Source organism: Siphateles boraxobius, unplaced genomic scaffold, assembly GCF_051911475.1.
Source record: "Siphateles boraxobius isolate OS27281-9 unplaced genomic scaffold, OSU_SipBor_1 16, whole genome shotgun sequence".
In the NCBI taxonomy this organism is placed as follows: domain Eukaryota; kingdom Metazoa; phylum Chordata; class Actinopteri; order Cypriniformes; family Leuciscidae; genus Siphateles; species Siphateles boraxobius.
Genome location: NW_027508766.1, coordinates 9487852 through 9512647, shown reverse-complemented (window position 1 = coordinate 9512647; position 24796 = coordinate 9487852). Strand labels below are relative to the sequence as shown.

At 35.9% G+C, this 24796-nt stretch overlaps 1 protein-coding gene and 1 long non-coding RNA gene across 2 annotated transcripts; both read right to left on the bottom strand.

Annotated features, from left to right (window-relative positions):
* Positions 1–1852: 1852 nt before the first annotated feature.
* Positions 1853–5191, bottom strand: LOC143739232 (uncharacterized). Its single transcript, XR_013204153.1, has 3 exons — positions 4776–5191; positions 3064–3128; positions 1853–2841 (listed from the first exon to the last, which is right to left on the bottom strand). It is a non-coding gene; the product is annotated as an uncharacterized LOC143739232 (long non-coding RNA).
* A 106-nt stretch (positions 5192–5297) lies between these two features.
* On the bottom strand, positions 5298–24206 carry tars1 (threonyl-tRNA synthetase 1). Its single transcript, XM_077231544.1, has 19 exons — positions 23971–24206; positions 23606–23671; positions 23000–23190; positions 22183–22306; positions 21465–21586; positions 20708–20825; positions 20530–20594; positions 19862–19940; positions 19604–19750; positions 16421–16519; positions 15968–16134; positions 15637–15799; positions 14307–14444; positions 13464–13541; positions 13273–13373; positions 8629–8733; positions 8466–8538; positions 8245–8359; positions 5298–5788 (listed from the first exon to the last, which is right to left on the bottom strand). Exons 1-19 carry the CDS (start codon positions 24025–24027, stop codon positions 5640–5642), a joined length of 2157 nt encoding a protein of 718 aa, XP_077087659.1. The 5' UTR covers positions 24028–24206; the 3' UTR covers positions 5298–5639.
* Between the last annotated feature and the right edge of the window lie 590 nt (positions 24207–24796).

Genomic DNA, 24796 nt, shown 5'->3' with positions numbered 1-24796 from the left:
TTAAGGGGTAGTTTCCAAAAACGCAAAGGCAACGGGCTAGAAAGACTTATTTACACAATGAGTCGTATAGCAATATATGAGATCAGGCCATTCATTTGATTCACTCTTTAATTCACAGCACAAGTTATGTAATGTTATGGTAAAGCTATAACTTATCTAGAATGTATGCTCTTTCTTTTTATATTTTTTGTCTGTATATATCATTAACTCAACATTCTCTTTTAATTCTTCAGTCAGGAGCTTTTCAAGGCCAAGTCCCTTGCAATTATATATGCCTAATTTATGATGTGGTGCGCCTGAGTGCAAATATTTGGTTTCACTGTTTCCTATCTGGGGTTAAACCCATGTTATGCACTTCAAAGTTGAAAAACTCTTGCACATGCGCGGAGTGTGACACTCGCCTCTTCAGTGAAGCTGCCTGTAAGTAAAGCGGTTTGCTTAATTTACATCGGGTCATGTGCAGAGGTCATATTTGTGATTTTGCAAAAAGGCTTTACCAGCAAACTTTCCAGATGTGCCAGAATGTCATCATATGTGCATAAGCAAGACCGTGTAATTTTGTGACATGATGATATTGAAGATGGCAATTTGGATTCCCAAGTAAAAAAAATTCATTGGTAACTCACCATAATTTAGAGTTTAATTATGGATGGATGGAGCTTTTGATAATAAGGTTGAATTAGTGAAAATAAATGTTAATGCATTAGGTATTGTAATCAATAAACAATAAACGTTTAAAGCATTTAATAATCTATGTTACGTTTAGTTAATTAACAGGCTATATTGTTAATTATAATAATTGATAGATGTTATTTCATGTCTGGTCACAACGTGTTAACTAATGCTAATGTGTACAACTTAATATGTTAAAAATATAGGCTAGAAATTTGTCATGTAAATGCTGTAAAAGTATTGTTATTTAATTTATTTGTTTAGTATGAGCGCTTCTCTAAATGTTTGCTGATGAGCCATGTCTCTGTTCATGTGTGTTGGAGGGTCTTGATCCAAAACAACAAACCCATACAGCCCTCATTGTCCTCCTACACTGAGTTAGTTGTGTGTGCAGAAGAAGCAGTTTGTTCAGCTCAATGGAGCATTCTAACCCCAGATGGCCAGGTGCCTGATGGGACATATGGTGAGAATCCATACCCCAGGCAGGGAGATGATGGAAGATTCATGAAGTGCTCATCGGCTCTCTGGTACATACCACTTGGGGCCAGGGGTCAAATGAAGAGAAGATTAGACTTCATTCTGTCTCCGTTTCTCTGACTTTGGCTGTTTTTTTTTTCTTGCGTTGTGGCGTTTGTAGACTTGGAGAGAAACGCCATCATGTGGATGTCAGAGTAATAGCAACAAGTAACATCGGGGAAGATGCACCTCTTACGATGTGCCTTTACTTTTAAATTGTAACACATTTCGATATAAGTTTAGCATGCACAGGATGATGATGCATCAACCAATGTGTTATCATGTGTTATCATGATGTGATATCCGAATTGCAAATTCAATGATTTCACTCATTTAGGTTTTAATGAAAGCGACGATGTCTGAAATGTAGCCTACGTCATGGAATTACTGAATGATAACCCTATTAATTACAATAATGATTAACTTTTAAAATAATAACACAAGTAACAACATGCCACTTGGGGCCTTATGTGCCAAAACTTTGATATTCAACTTCATACAACGTCAGATCACTATTTTCCAGACACAAAATTGGATCAATTGACCTCAAAACTTGTCATCTTACCTGGACTTGCCCCTACTTCCTGTACACAAAAAGCTATGAGCATTGAAATTGCGAGAATCAACAGATTACTAAATAAAATACAAGAATACACTGCAATGATTTGTTTTCATTTGTTTTATTCATTAAAACAAAACAACAAAAAAAACAAAAAAATTAAAATCGTCTTAAAAGGTTAGGTAAAAAATGGAAGTAAAATGCACAGACATTTTGGAAATTACATTTCATAAGTTTTGTGTTGAACCATGGGTAAAAATCATATAAATAACAGTAGGCCTACTGAAATGACATGAGTGTAAATGGAAATAGGAGTATACTGTATTGTACTGTTTGTGGTTGTATTTAGATTAGATTGAGGTAGAGATGTTATCATCCCTGCGATCATGATAAAAGCAAAGCATACTGAGTTTCTGAACTTCACTTGACAAAAAAAAGCGGCATTTCAAAAGCTGTAGCGTGTAGCCTACATTAAAAAAGCACCAGTGACATTTTATCAAAAAAATGTTTTTTTTTAAACTTGGTTTCTCATGATGTAATAGAAAAACAATAACAAAACAACACAGTGTGTGTAACTAACAATAGCCTCATTTTCTCAAAGTTTAACTTTTACTTTGCATATAGCGAAAACATGTGTTTAACTGAGAAAACCTTCCATAAGCTTTTACAATGAGGTCCATAAAACATAACGTTGTCACATTCTCGGATGGTAAACCTGTCGCCCACCAATAGATCATTAATGAGGTAAGCATATCCTGCTGAGAAAAAAGCCCTGTATTCTTGTTACCAATTACAAAGTGCTAATGTTTCTTGACTTCACCATTATGTGCAGATAATTTTATTTTTGAATATTTTATTCTGAATATTCACTATAATAATAACCTCTTTGTATCTGGTGATTATCCACATTGTGATGAGACGCTGCTTCTCTGATGGACAGGGTTTTTCAATGCTATGGTTGAGCTTGTTGGATCATTCAGTCCAAATCGTATAGAGGCCATAGCCTGGAATAACTGGGCCTGAAATTCAGTCTCTGGCTTTGCTTTCTCACAGAATTGCTTCTCCTTTGGAGTGAGATCATTCCCTTCAGGTATCTAAATAATGAGATAGGACATGATAAACTGTTCATTTTACATGCCGGTAGTTCTACACTGCCACCACATGGCACAAAGCTGCATGTTCTATTATTATGATTATATATCAAATAGGCTAATGCAGATTACAGATTATATAAATACATAAAGTTACTTTTCCCTGTCGGAATAATATTAAAAATAACAACAACCATACATTACGAGGGAGAAAAAAATCCTTACTTCAGCAGATACTCTTTGCAGCCATATTTTCTCCTCATCTGTAAACTCCATCGCAGAACTGAAACCTGCAAATAATGTCTCAATTAATGATGGCAAACAAATTAGGTTGTTGAAAGAAATTAGACGTTTAAACGTCTATTGGACTATTTTTGTTTACTTAAAATATTTGTACATTTAAAATGTATTTTAATTTTTAAATTATTATCGTTAAAAAATATATCTGCCGACATTCGGACTGCCAGTGCCAACCAATCCGCAGACAGCCGCTGACTGGTAATACGTTGTGCTGTTGAGGCTCGCGCAGCCTCATGAGGAGAAATGGAAACAAAATGATCGCAGAATCCGCAGATCACACAAAGAAACTTAATGAACATAGAGCGGTTACAAAATTAATGTGGAGTTTTTATATTTATAACATATGATATGAATGATAGTTAATTAACATCACAGTGACCAAGAGTCCTGAATACCATCACGATTGAAAATATGACACTGATTTCATATGACAGTTCAATAAACAAGTAATTCATATCAAGTCCTTTACATTTTAGACACAATATTGACTGTTTTTGTTCTATTTGAGCAGCGAAAATAGTTCCAAACAAACATCCCAAGAACCACAGCGCAGCTCACCGGAACAATAACTTCATTAATGAAGGATTCCGCTCTTTGAATGGATCGATTGAGTCAAAGATTCAATGACCCATTAAACAACTGCCTCATTCAGCCGTTTGAACGAATCATTTGAATAAATTACTCAATAACTCACTCATTAAGACGGTCACCTGCCGCCCCCTACTGGTGGTTTAGTTTCGTGTTTATAAGTAGGCTATAATTCTTTCCAATATGTCATATTTTGTATCTTCAAAAAAATATTTAAATCAATCTCATAACATTATTTAATGCAGTTGTAATTTTTCAGTGTAAATTAATTAATGTGATTGGTAACAGCATAGTGTCTTATTATTTCAATTGAATTTATTGATCAAATCTAATAATTTAAAATGAAAGATGAAGCATACATTTAAACTCATTTCTGGATTTTTACTTGGACAAGAGAATGTCCGATTTACTTGTACGAAGGACAAGCACATGTAAAGCCTTAATGTTGAGCCCTGAGTTATATTTTATATACTGTAGGCCTATAGTATTATGTTTATGTGGCAAGCCAGTTTTACACATCAGCCCAGTCTATTCTGTAAAGTTAGTGATAAGCCGGGTCCGAGGTTTTTTTGCACATTAATTTGACAATAAATGTGGCACACCCAATTTTTCTTATGTAGCCTACACCCAGAGACGCTTTTCTGGCTACGCTAGTGCAAGAGTCATTTATTTTAAAAAATAAAAGAATCCCACAAGCCAATCTTTTAAGCAAACTAGGTTTTTGTGGGCAGGCGCAGGCCTATGCATCAAAATGAAAGTGAAATTTATCATTAGCCTATTCGCTTATTTTCTTTTTAATAAAATAATTTGCAAGGAGAAATACACCTCGCAAATTAAATGTTAGTTGATAATTGTGTCCTATAACCACTCTCACCTTTAAATGAGAAGATCAGCATTTTAAAATTGCCTGGCTGATTACATTGCTTCATTGGTCAGATTTACACCAGACATACATTTTAGTAATAGTAGGCCTACATATCGACGTGTCTGGCTCTTAATGTCCCGTCATAAAATTCCTGTCTATACATACAAAAGTGATTTTGACTTACCTTTTAAGGAAAATCCTTTTAACGCAAACAAAACATAAATATTTCTTTCGATAAAAGTAGCGCCTTTGCTCTTTTCAAACGTGAACGAGGTCTGACCAGTTAGATAGCATCTCTGTTAAACAGCAGAACTGTTTTTGAGAGAACTGGACAAAAAATAAGTCTATTTGTGAGTAAACATTCTCCAAACAAAAATCAGCTGGTCTCAGTCGGCTGCGGAAGGACGTGGCTATGCGAGAGAGAAAATCGATCCTTTCACTATAGCAATTAAAACGAATTGTTCCGAACAGCAATATGTTCGAACTGAATCAAGTGTTTTAAAATATTAAATCTGCTACTCGTTTACTACTCGTTTTTATCCGGTAAGATGAACGATCTGCGCTCACATGATTTCCCCTAAATCCTCTACAAGTGAAAGTGAAAGTTACGTTTTCGGTTTGTTCCACTATTCACATATGATAGATAGGAAATGTTTAACAGCAGCCTTCAACATTTAAGTCGTTACAGCAAAAGTGAGACATAAAAGAGTGGAAAGATACCGTTTTATTTCATATGCAACATATCAGCCCTCTTTCACCCATTCACATTGATAGAAAAGTCCCTTTCTTATAACAAAGGACAATGGCTATCTAATGAATGAACATTACCAGGATATTTTGAAAAAGTATTGACAGATCAAGTCTACAGACTTTCGGACAATTGACTAATTTGATTTAAAATATTGTCACTGATTTAAAACAGAGCCCCTGAACCACACAGATCAGTTGAGAGGTAATGGATCATCTATACAGAAGAGCAGCACACTGTTGCCCAGTGGCATCTGAACATATGGCATGTTAAGGAAGGTTTGGCAGAAGGTTAGGGAGCTCAGAATTCTTCTTCTGCGTTTCGGGTTCTTGAGTCCTTCAGCTCCTTGAGGCGGTCCATGCAGTCCGTCAGACTCCTCTCTCCGTGCACCTTGTTGTCACGAGTCCTGACGTTCACAGTGTCACTGCTCTTCTCCTTCTCACCCACCACTGCCATTACATAAACCGAAAGTTAGAATCACAATGAATTCATGACAACTTATACATTCTGTAAAAATACCTGCAGCTGACATTTCTCAATTAAAAATCAGGGAAACAAATGGAAATTAAATTTTAATTTAATTTGCCCCTTTTTATGCCATTTTTAAGGCTAATAATTTTGTTTTGAAGGTCTCCTACAATAGGTTTAGATGCATACAAGGTAAAAAAAACAACAACACTTAAATTCTCACAATAGTGCAGCATCACCCTTTATTGCACAGTCTTTGAATTCTTGAAACCTCTCCTTTCCAAGAGCTTACTCTGCTCTAATTGGTCAGATGGCCATGTTTGTTTTGATTGGACTACCAGGAATGGCCGAAATGACTTGTATGCACATGGATACGAACAATGGCATACCGTAAAACGGTCTTTATGACATATCGACATGGGCGTAATTTTTGCGGTTGGGACACATCCCCACCACTTTTTGAAACATCTCGCAGCACGGATGTAAGCTACCTAATATAAAATAATCTCCAGTTCATTAGCAATTTGTTTTTAAGCTTTTAAGTACATTTTTGTAGCCAAGACACAGCACATATCCATCACTTATACACTTATAGAAATCATATGGCCGCCTTCTATCGGACCACACACAAGGACAAATTGATTGCCACTTTTTAGTTATTAAAAAATAAACCGCAAAAGACAACTGATATAACTGCTACTGCACATCAAATAATAAATACAATAAAGCTTGATCTCAGCCAGTGGATCATTCATTCGATCAACATACCTGTATATCGTAATATCACCCCTAATTTCTTAATGTAAAAGCATTAATGGATAACCACAGTGTGGCCCTCTGTAATGCAGCTCTGAAATGATTTGTATTGTGAAAGCTCTATAGCCTGGATTTAAATGGAACAAGTACAAGATTCCTTATACTTGGAGAAGCTGAACAATAACCAAAGAGCGCTATTGTATGAACACGGAGAGTGATCACAATGAGCTATACCATGTAACATTTCCAGACACACATTATATTTATACAGTATACAAATAATGTTTTTATTCATTATCACGTGAGAAAACATTCAAGCGGTTCAGAAATTATGAATCTGATATACATATGATATTAATAATAAATATATAAAATGCAAATTATAAAGCCACATTTTGGTTATGTTGATTATTTTCATTGAGTTTTACTTTCTTTTTCACCAAATGTGTTGTTTCTCAGCTGGTAAACTGAAAAATTGCACTTCATTTGAGCTTTTCCACGCAGGTCGTGAGAGGGCAGTTAATAACTCAGCAACACTGCAGGTGAACTCATTTAGAATTGTGCCCTTGCAAACTATTATAACACAAACTCAATTTTATTTTTAAACAAAGACTGTTGTCAGAAGCTTAGTGATGATGACGCTGAAGTAATGCAACCGTAGTGTAGTTTGTTTATAGCCTACATTTAGCTTTTGACCTCTGCCAATTGAGAGATGCACCGATTGATCGGCTGGTGACCGGAATCGGACGATTTTCACGTGATCGTGAAAAGTTTAGTTTCCTAAATAAGTAAATATATCACTTTTTGTTTTAGTTGAATACATGGAAATGAAAATGGTTCTTCCATACCATAACACTGCACTTAGATAAATTTCCCACACCAGGAATAATAATTTATAAGTTCTATTTTATTTAATTTGTTCAAAAAATGTTCTATGTAAAATATTCTATTAAAGAAAAGATAGAAAATAAATATTTGTGTTTGCTGTAAAGTGGTTAGAAAAAATGAAATCAGAATCGGCTAAAATCGGTATCGGCAGGCCAAACTCATGAAAAATCGGAAATCGGAATCGGCCCAGAAAATTGTAATCGGTGCATCTTAGGCTTCAAAATACATGGACAATGTGTTCATTTGTGAAGATTATCACAAGACCTTATTGTCTGCAATAATCCAAGTCAATGGAAAAATACTATTTGGTTTTTGTCAACAGGACCAGGGCGAACACTCAATGTAGACCATCGACAGGCATTATCCAAATTGGTCAAAAAGGTCCGTGCAGGGAGTAAGACTGGAATTACTTTACCAGTTCAAAATCGGTTCTTTCTTTTGGGAGTCAGTAACTCGATTTGTTGTGCACTTTGAAACTTTGCTGTCTATTTACATTCACAAACAGCTATATTATAACTACCCAAAAGGTAATAGCCAAAAAAGCATAAGAGGTTCACTTTAAATTACTGAGAACCAGTAATGGTTTGCTTGTGTTTTTTTTTTTTTTTTTATGAACCACAAGGGCATATATACATAGGGACGTTTATTTTGAAACCAACTATAAAAGAGAAAAATGGGCAAGAACATAATACACAGATAATTTACAGTAGTAAACAGGAACAAGCCATGAATCTTTGCAGTGTCTATCCAAATAAAACCATTTACAAATGTTAAGGTTATTTGGATCACTCACCTAAAATGAAATTGTACTGAGCTAACTGTGCATTTCTGATCTTCTTGTTCAGTGTGCAGCCTGGGTCCAGGTCCACATCCGTCATCAAACCTCCCTTGTGGAACTCCTGTTGTACCTGAGATTAACAAGGGCTTTTTAAAATTCTAATTATGACCTGGAAGTTTATGCTGGAATCAGAGCTAACAGATATTAATCAATCATAAATTTCGAGCAGAACTTACTCTCTGGGCGTACTCATCACAAGTAGGTCCTACGGGCACCACCATCACCTGATGTGGGGACAGCCACAGAGGCCTGTGGGACACCAAAGCAGAATAATTTGTTATAAGCACATATGGTGTAAGACTAAACTTCATCATGTTAGAGTCTCTTCCTTAACTGTACCATTTTCCTCCGTAGTTTTCAGTCAGGATGGCGATCATGCGTTCCACTGAGCCCAGGATCGCTCTGTGGATGATTACAGGTCTCTTCTTGTCATCACCATCATGGCTGAAGACAGACAAGATTTGGTTTTAAAAAATCAGCAAATTAGACAGCTGACGATCATGAAGTGAAATGCAGTAAGAGTGTAGTAAACAAATGTAACCACAAAAGTCATTTTTGTACTGGGAAATGTTGTACAGGGAACAAAAATCACTGTTGTACAGGGAACAAAAATCACTGTTGTACAGGGAACAAAAATCACTGTTGTACAGGGAACAAAAATCACTGTTGTACAGGGAACAAAAATCACTGTTGCATAGGGAACAAAAATCACTGTTGCATAGGGAACAAAAATCACTGTTGTACAGGGAACAAAAATCACTGTTGTACAGGGAACAAAAATCACTGTTGCATAGGGAACAAAAATCACTGTTGCATAGGGAACAAAAATCACTGTTGTACAGGGAACAAAAATCACTGTTGCATAGGGAACAAAAATCACTGTTGCATAGGGAACAAAAATCACTGTTGCATAGGGAACAAAAATCACTGTTGTACAGGGAACAAAAATCACTGTTGTACAGGGAACAAAAATCACTGTTGTACAGGGAACAAAAATCACTGTTGTACAGGGAACAAAAATCACTGTTGTACAGGGAACAAAAATCACTGTTGCATAGGGAACAAAAATCACTGTTGTACAGGGAACAAAAATCACTGTTGCATAGGGAACAAAAATCACTGTTGTACAGGGAACAAAAATCACTGTTGTACAGGGAACACAAATCACTGTTGTACAGGGAACAAAAATCACTGTTGTACAGGGAACAAAAATCACTGTTGTACAGGGAACAAAAATCACTGTTGCATAGGGAACAAAAATCACTGTTGCATAGGGAACAAAAATCACTGTTGTACAGGGAACAAAAATCACTGTTGCATAGGGAACAAAAATCACTGTTGCATAGGGAACAAAAATCACTGTTGCATAGGGAACAAAAATCACTGTTGTACAGGGAACAAAAATCACTGTTGTACAGGGAACAAAAATCACTGTTGTACAGGGAACAAAAATCACTGTTGCATAGGGAACAAAAATCACTGTTGCATAGGGAACAAAAATCACTGTTGCATAGGGAACAAAAATCACTGTTGCATAGGGAACAAAAATCTCTGTTGCATAGGGAACAAAAATCACTGTTGCATAGGGAACAAAAATCACTGTTGTACAGGGAACAAAAATCACTGTTGCATAGGGAACAAAAATCACTGTTGTACAGGGAACACAAATCACTGTTGTACAGGGAACACAAATCACTGTTGTGCAGGGAACAAAAATCACTGTTGTGCAGGGAACACAAATCACTGTTGTACAGGGAACAAAAATCACTGTTGCATAGGGAACAAAAATCACTGTTGTACAGGGAACAAAAATCACTGTTGTACAGGGAACAAAAATCACTGTTGTACAGGGAACAAAAATCACTGTTGTACAGGGAACACAAATCACTGTTGTACAGGGAACACAAATCACTGTTGTACAGGGAACAAAAATCACTGTTGTACAGGGAACAAAAATCACTGTTGCATAGGGAACAAAAATCACTGTTGTACAGGGAACAAAAATCACTGTTGCATAGGGAACAAAAATCACTGTTGTACAGGGAACAAAAATCACTGTTGTACAGGGAACACAAATCACTGTTGTACAGGGAACACAAATCACTGTTGTGCAGGGAACAAAAATCACTGTTGTGCAGGGAACACAAATCACTGTTGTACAGGGAACAAAAATCACTGTTGCATAGGGAACAAAAATCACTGTTGTACAGGGAACAAAAATCACTGTTGTACAGGGAACAAAAATCACTGTTGTACAGGGAACAAAAATCACTGTTGTACAGGGAACACAAATCACTGTTGTACAGGGAACACAAATCACTGTTGTACAGGGAACAAAAATCACTGTTGTACAGGGAACAAAAATCACTGTTGCATAGGGAACAAAAATCACTGTTGTACAGGGAACAAAAATCTCTGTTGCATAGGGAACAAAAATCACTGTTGTACAGGGAACAAAAATCACTGTTGTACAGGGAACAAAAATCACTGTTGTACAGGGAACAAAAATCACTGTTGCATAGGGAAAAAAAATCACTGTTGTACAGGGAACAAAAATCACTGTTGTACAGGGAACAAAAATCACTGTTGTACAGGGAACAAAAATCTCTGTTGCATAGGGAACAAAAATCTCTGTTGTACAGGGAACAAAAATCACTGTTGTACAGGGAACAAAAATCTCTGTTGCATAGGGAACAAAAATCACTGTTGTACAGGGAACAAAAATCACTGTTGTACAGGGAACAAAAATCACTGTTGCACAGGGAACAAAAATCACTGTTGCATAGGGAACAAAAATCACTGTTGTACAGGGAACAAAAATCACTGTTGTACAGGGAACAAAAATCTCTGTTGCATAGGGAACAAAAATCACTGTTGTACAGGGAACAAAAATCTCTGTTGCATAGGGAACAAAAATCACTGTTGTACAGGGAACAAAAATCACTGTTGTACAGGGAACAAAAATCACTGTTGCACAGGGAACAAAAATCACTGTTGTACAGGGAACAAAAATCACTGTTGTACAGGGAACAAAAATCTCTGTTGCATAGGGAACAAAAATCACTGTTGCATAGGGAACAAAAATCTCTGTTGCATAGGGAACAAAAATCTCTGTTGCATAGGGAACAAAAATCACTGTTGCATAGGGAACAAAAATCACTGTTGCATAGGGAACAAAAATCTCTGTTGCATAGGGAACAAAAATCACTGTTGCATAGGGAACAAAAATCACTGTTGTACAGGGAACAAAAATCACTGTTGCATAGGGAACAAAAATCACTGTTGCATAGGGAACAAAAATCACTGTTGTACAGGGAACAAAAATCACTGTTGCATAGGGAACAAAAATCTCTGTTGCATAGGGAACAAAAATCACTGTTGCATAGGGAACAAAAATCACTGTTGTACAGGGAACAAAAATCACTGTTGCATAGGGAACAAAAATCTCTGTTGCATAGGGAACAAAAATCTCTGTTGCATAGGGAACAAAAATCACTGTTGCATAGGGAACAAAAATCACTGTTGCATAGGGAACAAAAATCACTGTTGCATAGGGAACAAAAATCTCTGTTGCATAGGGAACAAAAATCACTGTTGCATAGGGAACAAAAATCACTGTTGTACAGGGAACAAAAATCACTGTTGCATAGGGAACAAAAATCACTGTTGTACAGGGAACAAAAATCACTGTTGTACAGGGAACACAAATCACTGTTGTACAGGGAACACAAATCACTGTTGTACAGGGAACAAAAATCACTGTTGTACAGGGAACAAAAATCTCTGTTGCATAGGGAACAAAAATCACTGTTGTACAGGGAACAAAAATCACTGTTGTACAGGGAACAAAAATCACTGTTGTACAGGGAACAAAAATCTCTGTTGCATAGGGAACAAAAATCTCTGTTGCATAGGGAACAAAAATCACTGTTGTACAGGGAACAAAAATCACTGTTGCATAGGGAACAAAAATCACTGTTGCATAGGGAACAAAAATCACTGTTGTACAGGGAACAAAAATCACTGTTGCATAGGGAACAAAAATCTCTGTTGCATAGGGAACAAAAATCTCTGTTGCATAGGGAACAAAAATCACTGTTGCATAGGGAACAAAAATCACTGTTGCATAGGGAACAAAAATCACTGTTGCATAGGGAACAAAAATCACTGTTGTACAGGGAACAAAAATCTCTGTTGCATAGGGAACAAAAATCTCTGTTGCATAGGGAACAAAAATCACTGTTGCATAGGGAACAAAAATCACTGTTGTACAGGGAACAAAAATCACTGTTGTACAGGGAACAAAAATCACTGTTGTACAGGGAACAAAAATCACTGTTGTACAGGGAACAAAAATCACTGTTGTACAGGGAACAAAAATCACTGTTGCATAGGGAACAAGAATCACTGTTGTACAGGGAACAAAAATCACTGTTGTACAGGGAACAAAAATCACTGTTGTACAGGGAACAAAAATCACTGTTGTACAGGGAACAAAAATCACTGTTGCATAGGGAACAAAAATCACTGTTGTACAGGGAACAAAAATCACTGTTGTACAGGGAACAAAAATCACTGTTGTACAGGGAACAAAAATCACTGTTGCATAGGGAACAAAAATCACTGTTGTACAGGGAACAAAAATCACTGTTGCATAGGGAACAAAAATCACTGTTGTACAGGGAACAAAAATCACTGTTGTACAGGGAACAAAAATCACTGTTGTACAGGGAACACAAATCACTGTTGTACAGGGAACAAAAATCACTGTTGCATAGGGAACAAGAATCACTGTTGCATAGGGAACAAAAATCACTGTTGTACAGGGAACAAAAATCACTGTTGCATAGGGAACAAGAATCACTGTTGTACAGGGAACAAAAATCACTGTTGCATAGGGAACAAGAATCACTGTTGTACAGGGATTTTCCTTGTTATTATTATATACAGGCTAAGATGTAATGTTTTCTTGAGTAAACATACCTTACAAAAGTGAGATTGAAACGAATAGGCAACTGGAAGTCCAGCTGAATGGTGGCACATTGGTGATACCTGCCGATGGCATCCTTTATCTGAATATCAATCTGAATGACAGAAAAACACAAAATACTTCAGTTGATTGTAAAATCATTTTATAAGCGTTAATATATGTTGCTTTCATTATCCGTGTGTACCTTTGGTCCGTAGAAAGCTCCATCACCAGGATTCAGAACCCATTTCTCTCCAAAGTCATTCAGGCTGTTCTCCAGTTGCTAAAACAATTAACAAGGGCTTAATGAATTCAAACTGGAAGAGATATGCACAATTCATCATGCAAATCATAAGAGATTAACTGTATTAAACAAAAATTATATTCTTAAAAATGTATTGAGATGTTATGATAGTGTTAAAATTACACCTTATATTATGTACAAAATGGTTCAAAAATATGGCGTCACTAGTATTTTTTTTTAAAAGAAACTAATAATTTTATTAACTAAAGATGAATTAAATGTATTTACATGTGACAGTAAATGCATAATGTTACAATAGATTTTTTTTTTTTTTCAAATAAATGCTGTTTTGAACTTTCTATTCATCAAAAAAACCTGGGGCATCTGACTTAATAAATCACGGTTTTCACAAAAATATTAAGAAACACAACGTTTTTCAAAATTGATAATAATAACAAATAATTTCTTGAGCCAAGTCAATATTAGAATGATTTCTGTCATTCTATGACAGATGAATGATCACGTGACAGTGAAGACCGGAGTAATGACGCTGAAAATTCTGCTTTGCCATCACAGGAAAAAAATAGTAAATATTAAATTAGAAAACAATTATTTTAAATTGTAATAATATTTCTGAATATTTTTACTGATTTCTGATCAAATAAATGCAGCCTTGATGTTTTCTTTCAAAAACATTACGAAAATCTTTCCAACCCTAAACTTTTGGACAATAATGTATGCAAATTGGTTTGCTTTCATGCATACCGCTTTCTTTTTGAGTTTACGGTAAGTTTTAAATTGTACCTTTTCAGCCTGATCCCACACTTCAGGTTCTCCTAGGAACTTCTCTGGCCTGGTAGAGAGGTTCAATTTGAAGGTGAAGCCAAACACCTCATACACCGTACGCAGGAAGTTGAGACAACCCTTTATCTCAGACTCAATCTAATAGAAGTAAAAGGAAGAAGGTAAGATGAGGAGAAAAATGTCCTCTTATTTGCAATTCAAACAAACAAAGTATTAATGTGCTCATGAACTTAACAGTCGTTTAACACAGAAAAATGCAGGGCTCCCAGATCTTTAGACCAATCATTTTCACGGCATACTAAAAATAATAAAATAATTCTACAGAGATAAAAAGAGGATAACCAGATACATTCATATTCACAATAGAAATAAGAAGTTCTTGAGTCTGATTGGCTCAGAGCCTTTTCCAGCCATGCAATATTTTACTACTATCACACAGAAACCATTTCACAATTAGTATCAGTCCGCTTGTTTCTTTCTCACAGCAAGCGTCAATGGCGGAGGAGCAAACCCACTATAATTCTTACAAATACTACTGCAAATGTGTCACGGTATGTAGAAAGGTTTGTAGAATGTAGCTGTTTAGACCTCAAATATGCGATTAATAAAAAAACATAGAACCTATTTGAAAATTTGTTTAGACCTTTTCGGATTTATCAGCGGCTGTTCAGAGCTCATGTAGCCTCAGAGAACGAGCCTCGGCCAGTCCTTCGTGAATTTACCGTATTATGTAGATAGTGGTTAAACATGAGATCTAAATAATTTTGGGTATATCAAACTGGCAATCTTTAGTCTTATTAATCTATTATTTGTTCCAAACAAATCGATTTGGCTAAGGGCAAGGTTAAGTTTCATAACTTTAGATTTTTAATTCACTTAAATCCTGTACTAACTTTGTACTTGTTTGCTTGTGCTTATCTCCTATTGTACAAACTTCTTATACTTTTAAAATGGCTATAATTGTTCATTTAAATATTGTTCAATAAATAATACTTTATTTTATATAAATAATGTGCCATATTTGGTATTGAGAAAGGGCTGTTAAGGATTGTGATTTCAAATTCAGTGAAAGTTAAATTATTATGCCTGTAGATGGCGACAAAGACTGTATTTATAAGTGAGTCAGGAGCAAAGAAGTGGACTGAAACAAGATTGTGAACAAGGACATTATCTTTTCATTAAACAACACCTTATAAGATGCAACCGACAAATGCATTGACTAGTGCAGTCATGGGCAATCCCCATAACTGTTAAAAGGACACCAAGACAAATATAGAGATATAGAGACATATTGCACTCATTCTCGTGTGATATTGCTCATGTAACGTGCCTGGTCCATAGAGCAAAAGATGTGAGCGTCATCTTGTTGGAAGCGTCTGACTCTAGTCAGGCCACTCAGAGCTCCAGACAACTCATTACGATGCAAGACCCCAAAGTCAGCCAGACGCAGGGGCAGCTCCCTCCATGAACGCGGACGGTGATCAAACATCAAACTGAAAAACAAGCAAAAAATTTACATAAAGAAAAATATTCCCAAAAAAGATTTTCCTTGCGAAGCATTTTGCATTCAGGTATACTATCCTGTCATATTGTCAATGCCTTTTATGATTAACAAACACTTGCTGTTGCTTAACGTTTGTGCATATAGAAAGATCGTGTACCAGTGTCCAGGGCAGTTCATGGGCTTGAGAGCAAAAATCTCCTTCTCCACCTCAAAAGAGAACATGTTTTCGCTGTAGTGCTGCCAGTGTCCTGAGGTTTGCCACAGTTTGCTGTTGTAGATGTTCGGAGTGACCACTTCCTGGAATCCCCTCTTTCTGTATTCACTCTACACGATAAAATATACCACAGTACAACAAAAACGGTCCATGAAAATACATAAATATTCAAGTGGTTTGCCCACAATCATTAATGGGGTCCTTGAAGTGGACCAACCTATCCATTACATGGTCTACTGAACCATGACATCCATAAAATGCAATTTAGCATATCCTAATAGACCTCTGCAAACCCGGCTCCACATCACACCGTTGTTCTGTTGGCTATTTTTTTATGGTTGATATCAGCTCTGTAGTAACAGAATAAATTATGAATTCGAAATGGGGGAAACTCACCCTAATAAACTCGATCAGCGTATTATAGATGTAGGCTCCTTTAGGGAGAAAGAAACAGCTACCCGGGCTGAGGTCGTGGAAGAAAAACAAGTCTTGCTCCTGGAAAGACAAAAGCGAAAGAGTGTGTAAACATTAAAGGTGAGAAAAACAATTACGGCACAGGTCAGAAATCTAATACAGATTACAGGAGGATACATAGGAAAAGAACAAGAGTAGTTCAAACGAGCAAGAGAGACAAAAAAAAAAACAGGACAAATGGCTGATTACACTCTAGCTTTTGTTGTGACAAAGTGTTCCCTGTGCACGCATCAGCATGCCCATGAACAGATGGCACATTAAGGAGATAGACATCTGCCTTCTTTATGGGCACAGTCCCCGCTCCCCACACAGCCCACCTATCAGACCAGTCTTTAGTCATCCCAGCGAGACTCCATACATACATATTAACTGAGGGGCAACTTTCTACACAAGTCATTTGAACACAGAGGCCTCCACATGTCCTCCATAGTGAGGAGTTTAGTCCACCAAAAGGGTTTTTTATTTTAACTTGCCCACTGCTGACATCTCTTTATAATTATTCATTTGCAGTAAGGATGAGCATATATGTTACTGCTGGATTTATGATTTAAGTACACAACTGTTCAAAAGTTTGGGGTCAATTTAAAAAGATCCATAAAATTGACCAAAAGGGACGGTAAAAACGTTATCGTAAAATCTTACACAAGTTTTCTATTTTCGATAAATGCTGTTCTTTTGAACTTTCAACATCGATAATAATCAGGGTGTCTACAGATATAAACAAGTTAAATTTAAGACTTTTTAAGACCTTTTTAATGCCACTTTGAATGAAATTTAAGACCAAACCTGTGATGGAAATTCACATTATATTACATACGTATATGTAATATTTAATGTTTAACCTAAGCAATTTAAGTAATTTAATATTAACTACTTGTTTATTGAACTAGAATCAATGTAACATTTGCAATCGTAAGAATATTCAGCAAAATAGCTCCTGTCATGTTACTTAACTATATCATATGATAAAAAAAAAAAAAAAATCAACATTTTAAATTTTTACCTCAGTATGTTTCTTCTTTGAGTTTTTTGTGTGCTGTTATGCAAATTAGTTTTGATTTCTCACTTTAAAATCTCTCAAAGAGACAGGCAGCCCGAGTCTCAACAGCGCTGCAGAAATACATGCAGGGCTCGACATTAAGCCTTTTCATGTGCTTGTCCTTTTGACAATTCACTTGTCCGAGTAAAAAAGTTGCTTTGTCCGGATTTTTATTTTTTTGTGTTAATTTATTCTGAAGCAATATTCTCATCAGTGTTCAATCAGCTTTGATATTTAAATCGGCATATTGTAATATCTGCACCTTTAAAGGGCAAATTTTAAATTCCTAAATTTGATCAATAAATTTAATTATTTAGAATAATAAGACACTATAGGGCTGTTACCCTAGGTAGGGCTGATCAAATTAAATAATTTACACTGAAAAATTACGATTGCATAAAATAATGGTATGAAATCGATTTAAATATACAAAAAAGAAACAAGAATGATACTACTTTTAAACCTGTTTTAAACATAACACTAAACCGCCAGTAGGTGGTGGCAGGCGACCGTCTTAATGAGTGAGTCGATTCATTCATTCAAACGATTCGTTCAAATGGCTGATTCGTTCAAGAATGAGACAGATGTTTATGAATGGGTCATTGAATCTTTGACGCAACCGATTCGTTCAAAATGCTGAATCATTCAGTAATGAAAACAGGTTGAGTGTTCCTGTGAGATGCGCCGTGGTTCTGCTGTGATTTTTGTTTGGAACTATTTTCGCTGCTGAAACAGAACAAAAACAGCCAATATTGAATCTAAAATGTAAGTGACTTAATTTTAACTGTTTATTGAACTGTTGTAGGAAATCAATGTCACATTTTCAATCGTGATGATATTCAGGAAAAATAATTGAGTTTGCTTAACATATGTTAAACATATAAAACTCCACATTTAGATGTATTATTGGCAGTATGTTGTTAAATGAGTGTGTGTGTGTGTGTGTTGCGCTCATTTGTGTAGATTTCTCCTCGAGATCTGCGTGAGCGTCAACAGCGCAACCTTACCGTCAGTAATGCATTTATTATCCACAATCGATCGCAACTTACAATAAATGTAACGTTAATAAAATCAGAATCATTCTCTCGGTTTAGTCATTCCCTAGTTATTTTTGTTTTTGTTCTCATCAGGCTACTTGTCAGGTCGGGCAATAAAATTCTCTTTTACTTCTCCCTTCAAAAAATCCACTTGTCCCGGACAAGCAGACAAGCATTAATGTCGAGTCCTGCATTATCATTATCAATCGCTGTTTATGTAATACAATCAGAATCATTCTCACGATTCGATGCTTCATTGGTTATTTGACGGACATTTTGTCCGTCAGACTGGATAAGTTTTAGCATTAACGTGACCAGAAATATTTAAGACCCATAGAATCTGAATTTAAGACATTTTAATACTTTTTAAGGCATTTTATTAGGAAAACTTTATTTAAGACATTTTAAGATTTTGTTAAGGACCCGCGGCCACCCTGATAATAATAAGAAATGTTTCTTGAGCAGCAAACCACTTTATTAGAATGATTTCTGAAGGACAATGTGTTGCTGAAAACTCGGCTCTGCCATCACAAATAACATTTCAAAATATATTAAAATAGAAAACAGTTATTTTTAAATTCTAAAGAAATATCTAATCCATGATATTATTGTTTTTACTGTGTTTTATCAAATCAACAGGTCTTAAAAGAATAATTTCATTTAAAAAATGCTACCGACCCTAAACATCTGAATTTAAGTGTATGGAAAACTTTTTGATTAAGAGTTTTGTGAGTCAGTACTGTGCACCATTAGTATATTTCATTCATGTCACCACCAAGTGTTTAAATATAGCATGATTTACATAATCCATAGGAGAGGCTTACCACTTATGCAGCATTTTGTGTGGCCATGGCATGAATAAAAAAATAAAAATTGATGTGCTGCATATTTCATAATTATTTTTGGCTTATCTGTAAACAGTACCTCCAACTGTTTATTTTAAAAATACACAACATATTTCAGAAGAGCGATGGGTTTTTTGGTCCTGTATTTATATACATTTTCATTTGTTCACACATCTACTCATACCCGTCCGAGTTTGCGATGATCCCTGTTCTTGGCTTCTTCCTGGAATTTCTCCCATTCTTTCAGCATCTTGGGATCAGGGAAAGAAATGCCATAGATCCTTTGCAGGCTTTCCATATCAGCTTTACCCTCCCAGTATGTAGAGGAGTTCTGTGATGTACATCATATACGTTATTTGGGATCATACATAATGCTGTAAAGATAGCATGCCTAATGTACAGATCAGGACATAGAGGACTGTTCTCGAAACAAATTCAGCACCTTGTGGATCTTTAAGGCCTTGATCTTTCCTGTATGTCTTACATGAGGCCCTCTGCACAGATCGATCAAAGGCCCACACCTACAAAAGCAGAAGCAAAAAGAACGCGCTAATAAACTAAGGTATAAATATACTGTACACGGACTACCATTTAAAAGTGTGAAATATTATTACAATTAAAATGACATATTTCCTATTTTTATATATTTTAATTCATTCCTGTGATGAAAGTGGAATTTTCATCAGCCATTACTCTTCAGCAGTGTTACATGCTCCTTCAGAAATCATTCTAATTTGCTGATTTGCTGCTCAAGGAACTTTTCCATTTATTATCAATGTTGAAAACAGTTGTGCTGCTAAAAAAATTTTGTGGACACCATGATCATTTTCTTCTTCAGGATCTTTTGATGAATAGAAAGTTCAAAAGAACAGCATTTATTTGAAACAGATCTAAAAGTCTTTACTGACATTTTGATCAATTTAATGTGTCCTTGCTGATTTAAAGTATTAATTTTTTTAAAACAAAACAAAAAAACAACTTTTAAACAGCAATGTAAGTAGACTTGAAAAAACTGATAAGCCCAAAATAAAAATGTATATAATAATATAATACAAAACACACTAAAAAACACACTAAAAAGGTATACGTTTTTGCAACCAAAAATCAGACCTGTAAACTGTAGTCGTTGGGGTGGTAACCTTTTCATTCAGGATCCTGCACTTGAACTTGTTGTACTAGAAGAACAAGAGAGGCAGATTTCACCAGTCTGAACCTCAAGGTTAATGGTGTTATGGGTTTATTCATGGCATGAGCTTATATTTCTCTCTTTTAGAAAGAAAGTACCCACCTTGAACATCTCCAACAGAGTCTCCTTCTTTACCTCCAGCCTCTCAAAGGCCTGCTTCTCTTTAATGATTTTCTTACACAAGTTCTCCAAACAGGGGAAATCATTACTCGATACACCTCTGAAAACCGACAGATGAGGAAGGGAGAGGATAGATAAAGTAAAGTACACAAAGGTGCACAGGTTTCATTACGAAACATAAGCCCTTCTTAAATAAAATAAAAAGACTGCAAAGAATAAGCAAACATCTCACAGATGTCACCAACTAAAGAAACTTTTTCTACCAGCAGTCATCTATTATGACAAAACTATGCTTTTTCAGAAAACTACCTGTTCTGGACCTGACAGAGCTACACTAACAAACAAGGCAGAGCTTGACGGTGATATTATCACAATGAATAACATTTGCATAAATTGACTTCCAACAAGTAAATTACTGCATTTATTATTCTGGTCAAACAAAAGGTCAAGTAATTGTTAAAAGGAATAAAAAAAAAGGACAAACATGTTTTATTTCTTGAACAGCTGCCTGGTATAATTTCTAAACCACAAATTAATTAAAGTGACTTTTAAACTCTGACTGACAGATCTAAATAATAGATAGTGAATGGACATAACATGACTTGCATTAGCATGGATGAGAACAATCGTGAGGCATATTGTCATTCGACACTTGCAGTCTACTCTGTAATACTACTTCTGAAATTATTCTAATAAAGAAAATCTAAAGAAAAAACAAGAGAGAACATGTTTGACTTACTCAGTTTCAAGAAACATATCATAGTAAAAACCATTCTCAATGGGTGGTCCGTAACAAAGGCAGCCTCCATAGATTCTCTCCATAGCCTCTCCCATTATGTGGGCACTGGAGTGCCAATAAACCTAAAAAGAACACATGTTTTCTGAAATAATATGCACTCTTTCAATCAACAATTATATAAAATATTTTTAAAATAAACAGTCTCCAAGCAATTGCACTGCTATGGTGACATTTCATTTGTGGGGTGGTCACTGCTACTGCAGACAAGTGTTCATTAAAGAGGACCTATTATGCTTTTTTACAAAGTCTTTATAGATTGAATAGATTTTTTTTTACATATTTAACATTGTTGCAGCACCTCTCGTCCCAGCCTGTCAGGAACGCTCTTTTTACTACTTGTTTCCATGAAGCCCCTCCTTCCGAAAAGCAATTTTCTCTGATTGGTCGGACCAGTGTGTTATGAGTGGTCAACCGTTTTGAACGCATCTCGTAAATGTCATGCCCCTTCCCATAACCGCAATTTTCAACACGTAAATTAACCAGGACTCATACACCCCACCCCCCTCCCCCTTTTTTGTGGATGGGGAATTATGAGCAATAAATAAATGGGCAATATAAGTAAAGAAACACTAAAGAAAGTTGAAAATGTAAAACGCATTATAGGGCCACTTTAAAATTAATAATGCAAATGCAAACTTGTAGGACACTCTAAACTTACTGCTTGTGCTTCTTCGTCATCAAATTTGAGAAACACCAGACTGCAGTCTTCCTCTAAGGGCCTGTCCAGATCCCATACCCCATTGTTCACTTTGGAGATCACAGTATTATCAGCAAGGCCTTGGCTGTAAATAAAAACACATTATAATGTAATACACTGTGATTAGAGTTGGAAGCACAATGCAATCAAGCAATTCACTAAGAAAACACAATTTTTAGTGCCTTTCATTGAGACTAACCAGAATTTTAAGGTGTAGCAAGCCTTTTTTAATAAATGCGCCTTTTTTTTTTAAAGAAAAAAAATTTGTATATATCACATACACAATATGACATAGGCCTATTGCAGTCTTCCTTGCATTTCACCTCTGCTCAAGATTGATTCCTGTTAGCTTACTAATAAACCTGGCATCGTACACTATGAATATGGTTGGCAGTTGGAACTGTGACAAATTGCTTATGTTCCTCTATTGTAAGTTGTTTTGGACAGCATATGCTAAATGCATGAATGTAACCCAAATTCAAAATTGCCTGTCAATATTGCTATATTATGGTCACTTTTGTTAAAAATATATTATTGCACAAATTAGTCAATATTGCTATTCTGAATTGTTCAAACAAACAGGGAAATGTTTTGATCCATCATGAAGCCTGCAGTGCGTATAAGTTGTCTATATTAAATATTTAAAAAATACATGTAGGAGCTTCAAGTTAGCAATTTTTTTACAAGTGCCATTGCTAACTGTGTTATTGTTTCAAACAGCTTGACAACATTATGGCTGAAAATGCTTGCCTCGTTGACGTTTAGTTTAGTTACTAACCTGATGCCACAGGCAACCTGGTACGGTGTGGTCTTCCAGGACTCCCCATCTATTAATTTTCCATCGGGCAGCATGATCTTGATGGGCTTACTGTGTTTTGCTGCTTTCTCAGCTAGCAGGGCATCGTGTTCTGCCTTCAGCTTGTTATATATAGACAGACGCCCCTCAATGTACTGTGGTGGAGGACTCAACTATAGATAAGAGAGAGACAAAACTCATTACACAAACTCTGTCCATTGTTTAAAGAGCCCTTCACAATGCATGTGTCATAAATATTAAACCATAGCACCATTTAACATTACAGGAAAAGTATTTGCTTGAAATTATGAAGCAAACCAAGAACATCTTCCTCTGGCAAGGTACATAATTAAATGCACATATACCAAATAGTTTCTAGATACAGAGTGTATGCATTGCAATACATGTCACATGCTTTTTAATACATTTAGTAAATTACAGTATAGATGATTACAGTCCATTCTGGAACAGCTGGAATGATGTTGGCATATGTGAGGAGTACCCTGTTCTAATTTTAGGGATACTACCCACTACCAGTGTTTTAATGAGAATATGCAAGTATTATAATCCAATAAAAGAAGCACTAACCTCAGCCTTGCCACTTGCATCTCCACCAGGATTCTTGTTTTTCTTCTTTCCTCCATCTTTGCTATTCTGAAAGAAAGGGTGTGACGTCAATTAGTTGTTTATGTCAACAAAAAAAAAGTTTAAACGTGTCTCTCCACCCACTGTAAAGTAATACAGAAACCATACCTGACTGCAGACCTTTACATACCATATTAAATTATCTATTACACAGCAGTCAAACAAATAACGAGAGAAACTTGCACCAAAGTCCCTTAAAACAATAAAACTAAGGGATTCTGAGTTTTGACAGCAGCATGCAGAGACTGCCTTAGACAGAGGGCTTCAGTAGCTAACGTTAGTCAGCTAACTGCGTGTATATCTAATACCTTCTTCTCGTCCATTTTCAGATCCTTCATCTGTTCGGTCACGCTCTCATCCGCCATAATAAGACAACAATATCACAAGCACGAACAAGTAACACGATACAACAGTTTACAGATTAGTACAGTGCTTATTCGATACACCGGCATACACGTTTCCCGGATATTGCAGGGAAGCCAATGCTGATGCAACATTATGATACATTTGGGATGTTGTCCGTGATTGGTGACTCACTGTGATTGACGTGAGTATAAACCAATCATCAGACAGAAGATTCCAGTTCTGTCGCAGTAAGATGATGCAACGCGAACGGCATCCTTAAATGGTAAGGCACTAAAGTCGGCCTTATACTGTATACTTCTGCCATTTGATTTCTAATTATTATATAATGCGTAATTTTAATCAGAGTAATAATAACAAAACGAAGCTTTCTGCAGCAAAAACGCTTTAGCAATAAATATGGGTTTCCTCTCAAACACAATAAGGAGTGCACTCTAGTGGTACCTAGTGGTCAGAAATAGGAAACGCACCTATTAATAATAACAACATAATTGTTTGGTACAAACAGCACCTTAGAGGCTACTCATACAAAATGCATTTATTTACATCGGGTATTTATAGCATACCTGCTGGGTATTACACATTATTTACCTCTAACTTAGCCGTCTAACTCTAACAGCATATTGTTTCATAGGCAAGGCTCTTGAACTGAAAGTCCTTGTGGACTGGAAATTGTATATAAGGCTATCAAATGGGGAGCAGAGGTGTTTGTGGAACTGAAGAGGGGTCTTAATTTTTTTAGAAAAGCAACTCAAATGTTGTTTCTTATGC

Excerpts from the sequence above, each read along its gene's own strand:
- tars1 (XM_077231544.1), bottom strand. The coding sequence starts at position 24,027 with ATGGCGGATGAGAGCGTGACCGAACAGATGAAGGATCTGAAAATGGAC. Across the intron at positions 16,520-19,603 it reads ATCATCGCAAACTCGGACGG|GAGCAAGACTTGTTTTTCTT; the intron begins GTATGAGTAGAT and ends TTGTCTTTCCAG. Across the intron at positions 16,135-16,420 it reads CGCTGATCGAGTTTATTAGG|AGTGAATACAGAAAGAGGGG; the intron begins GTGAGTTTCCCC and ends TTTATCGTGTAG.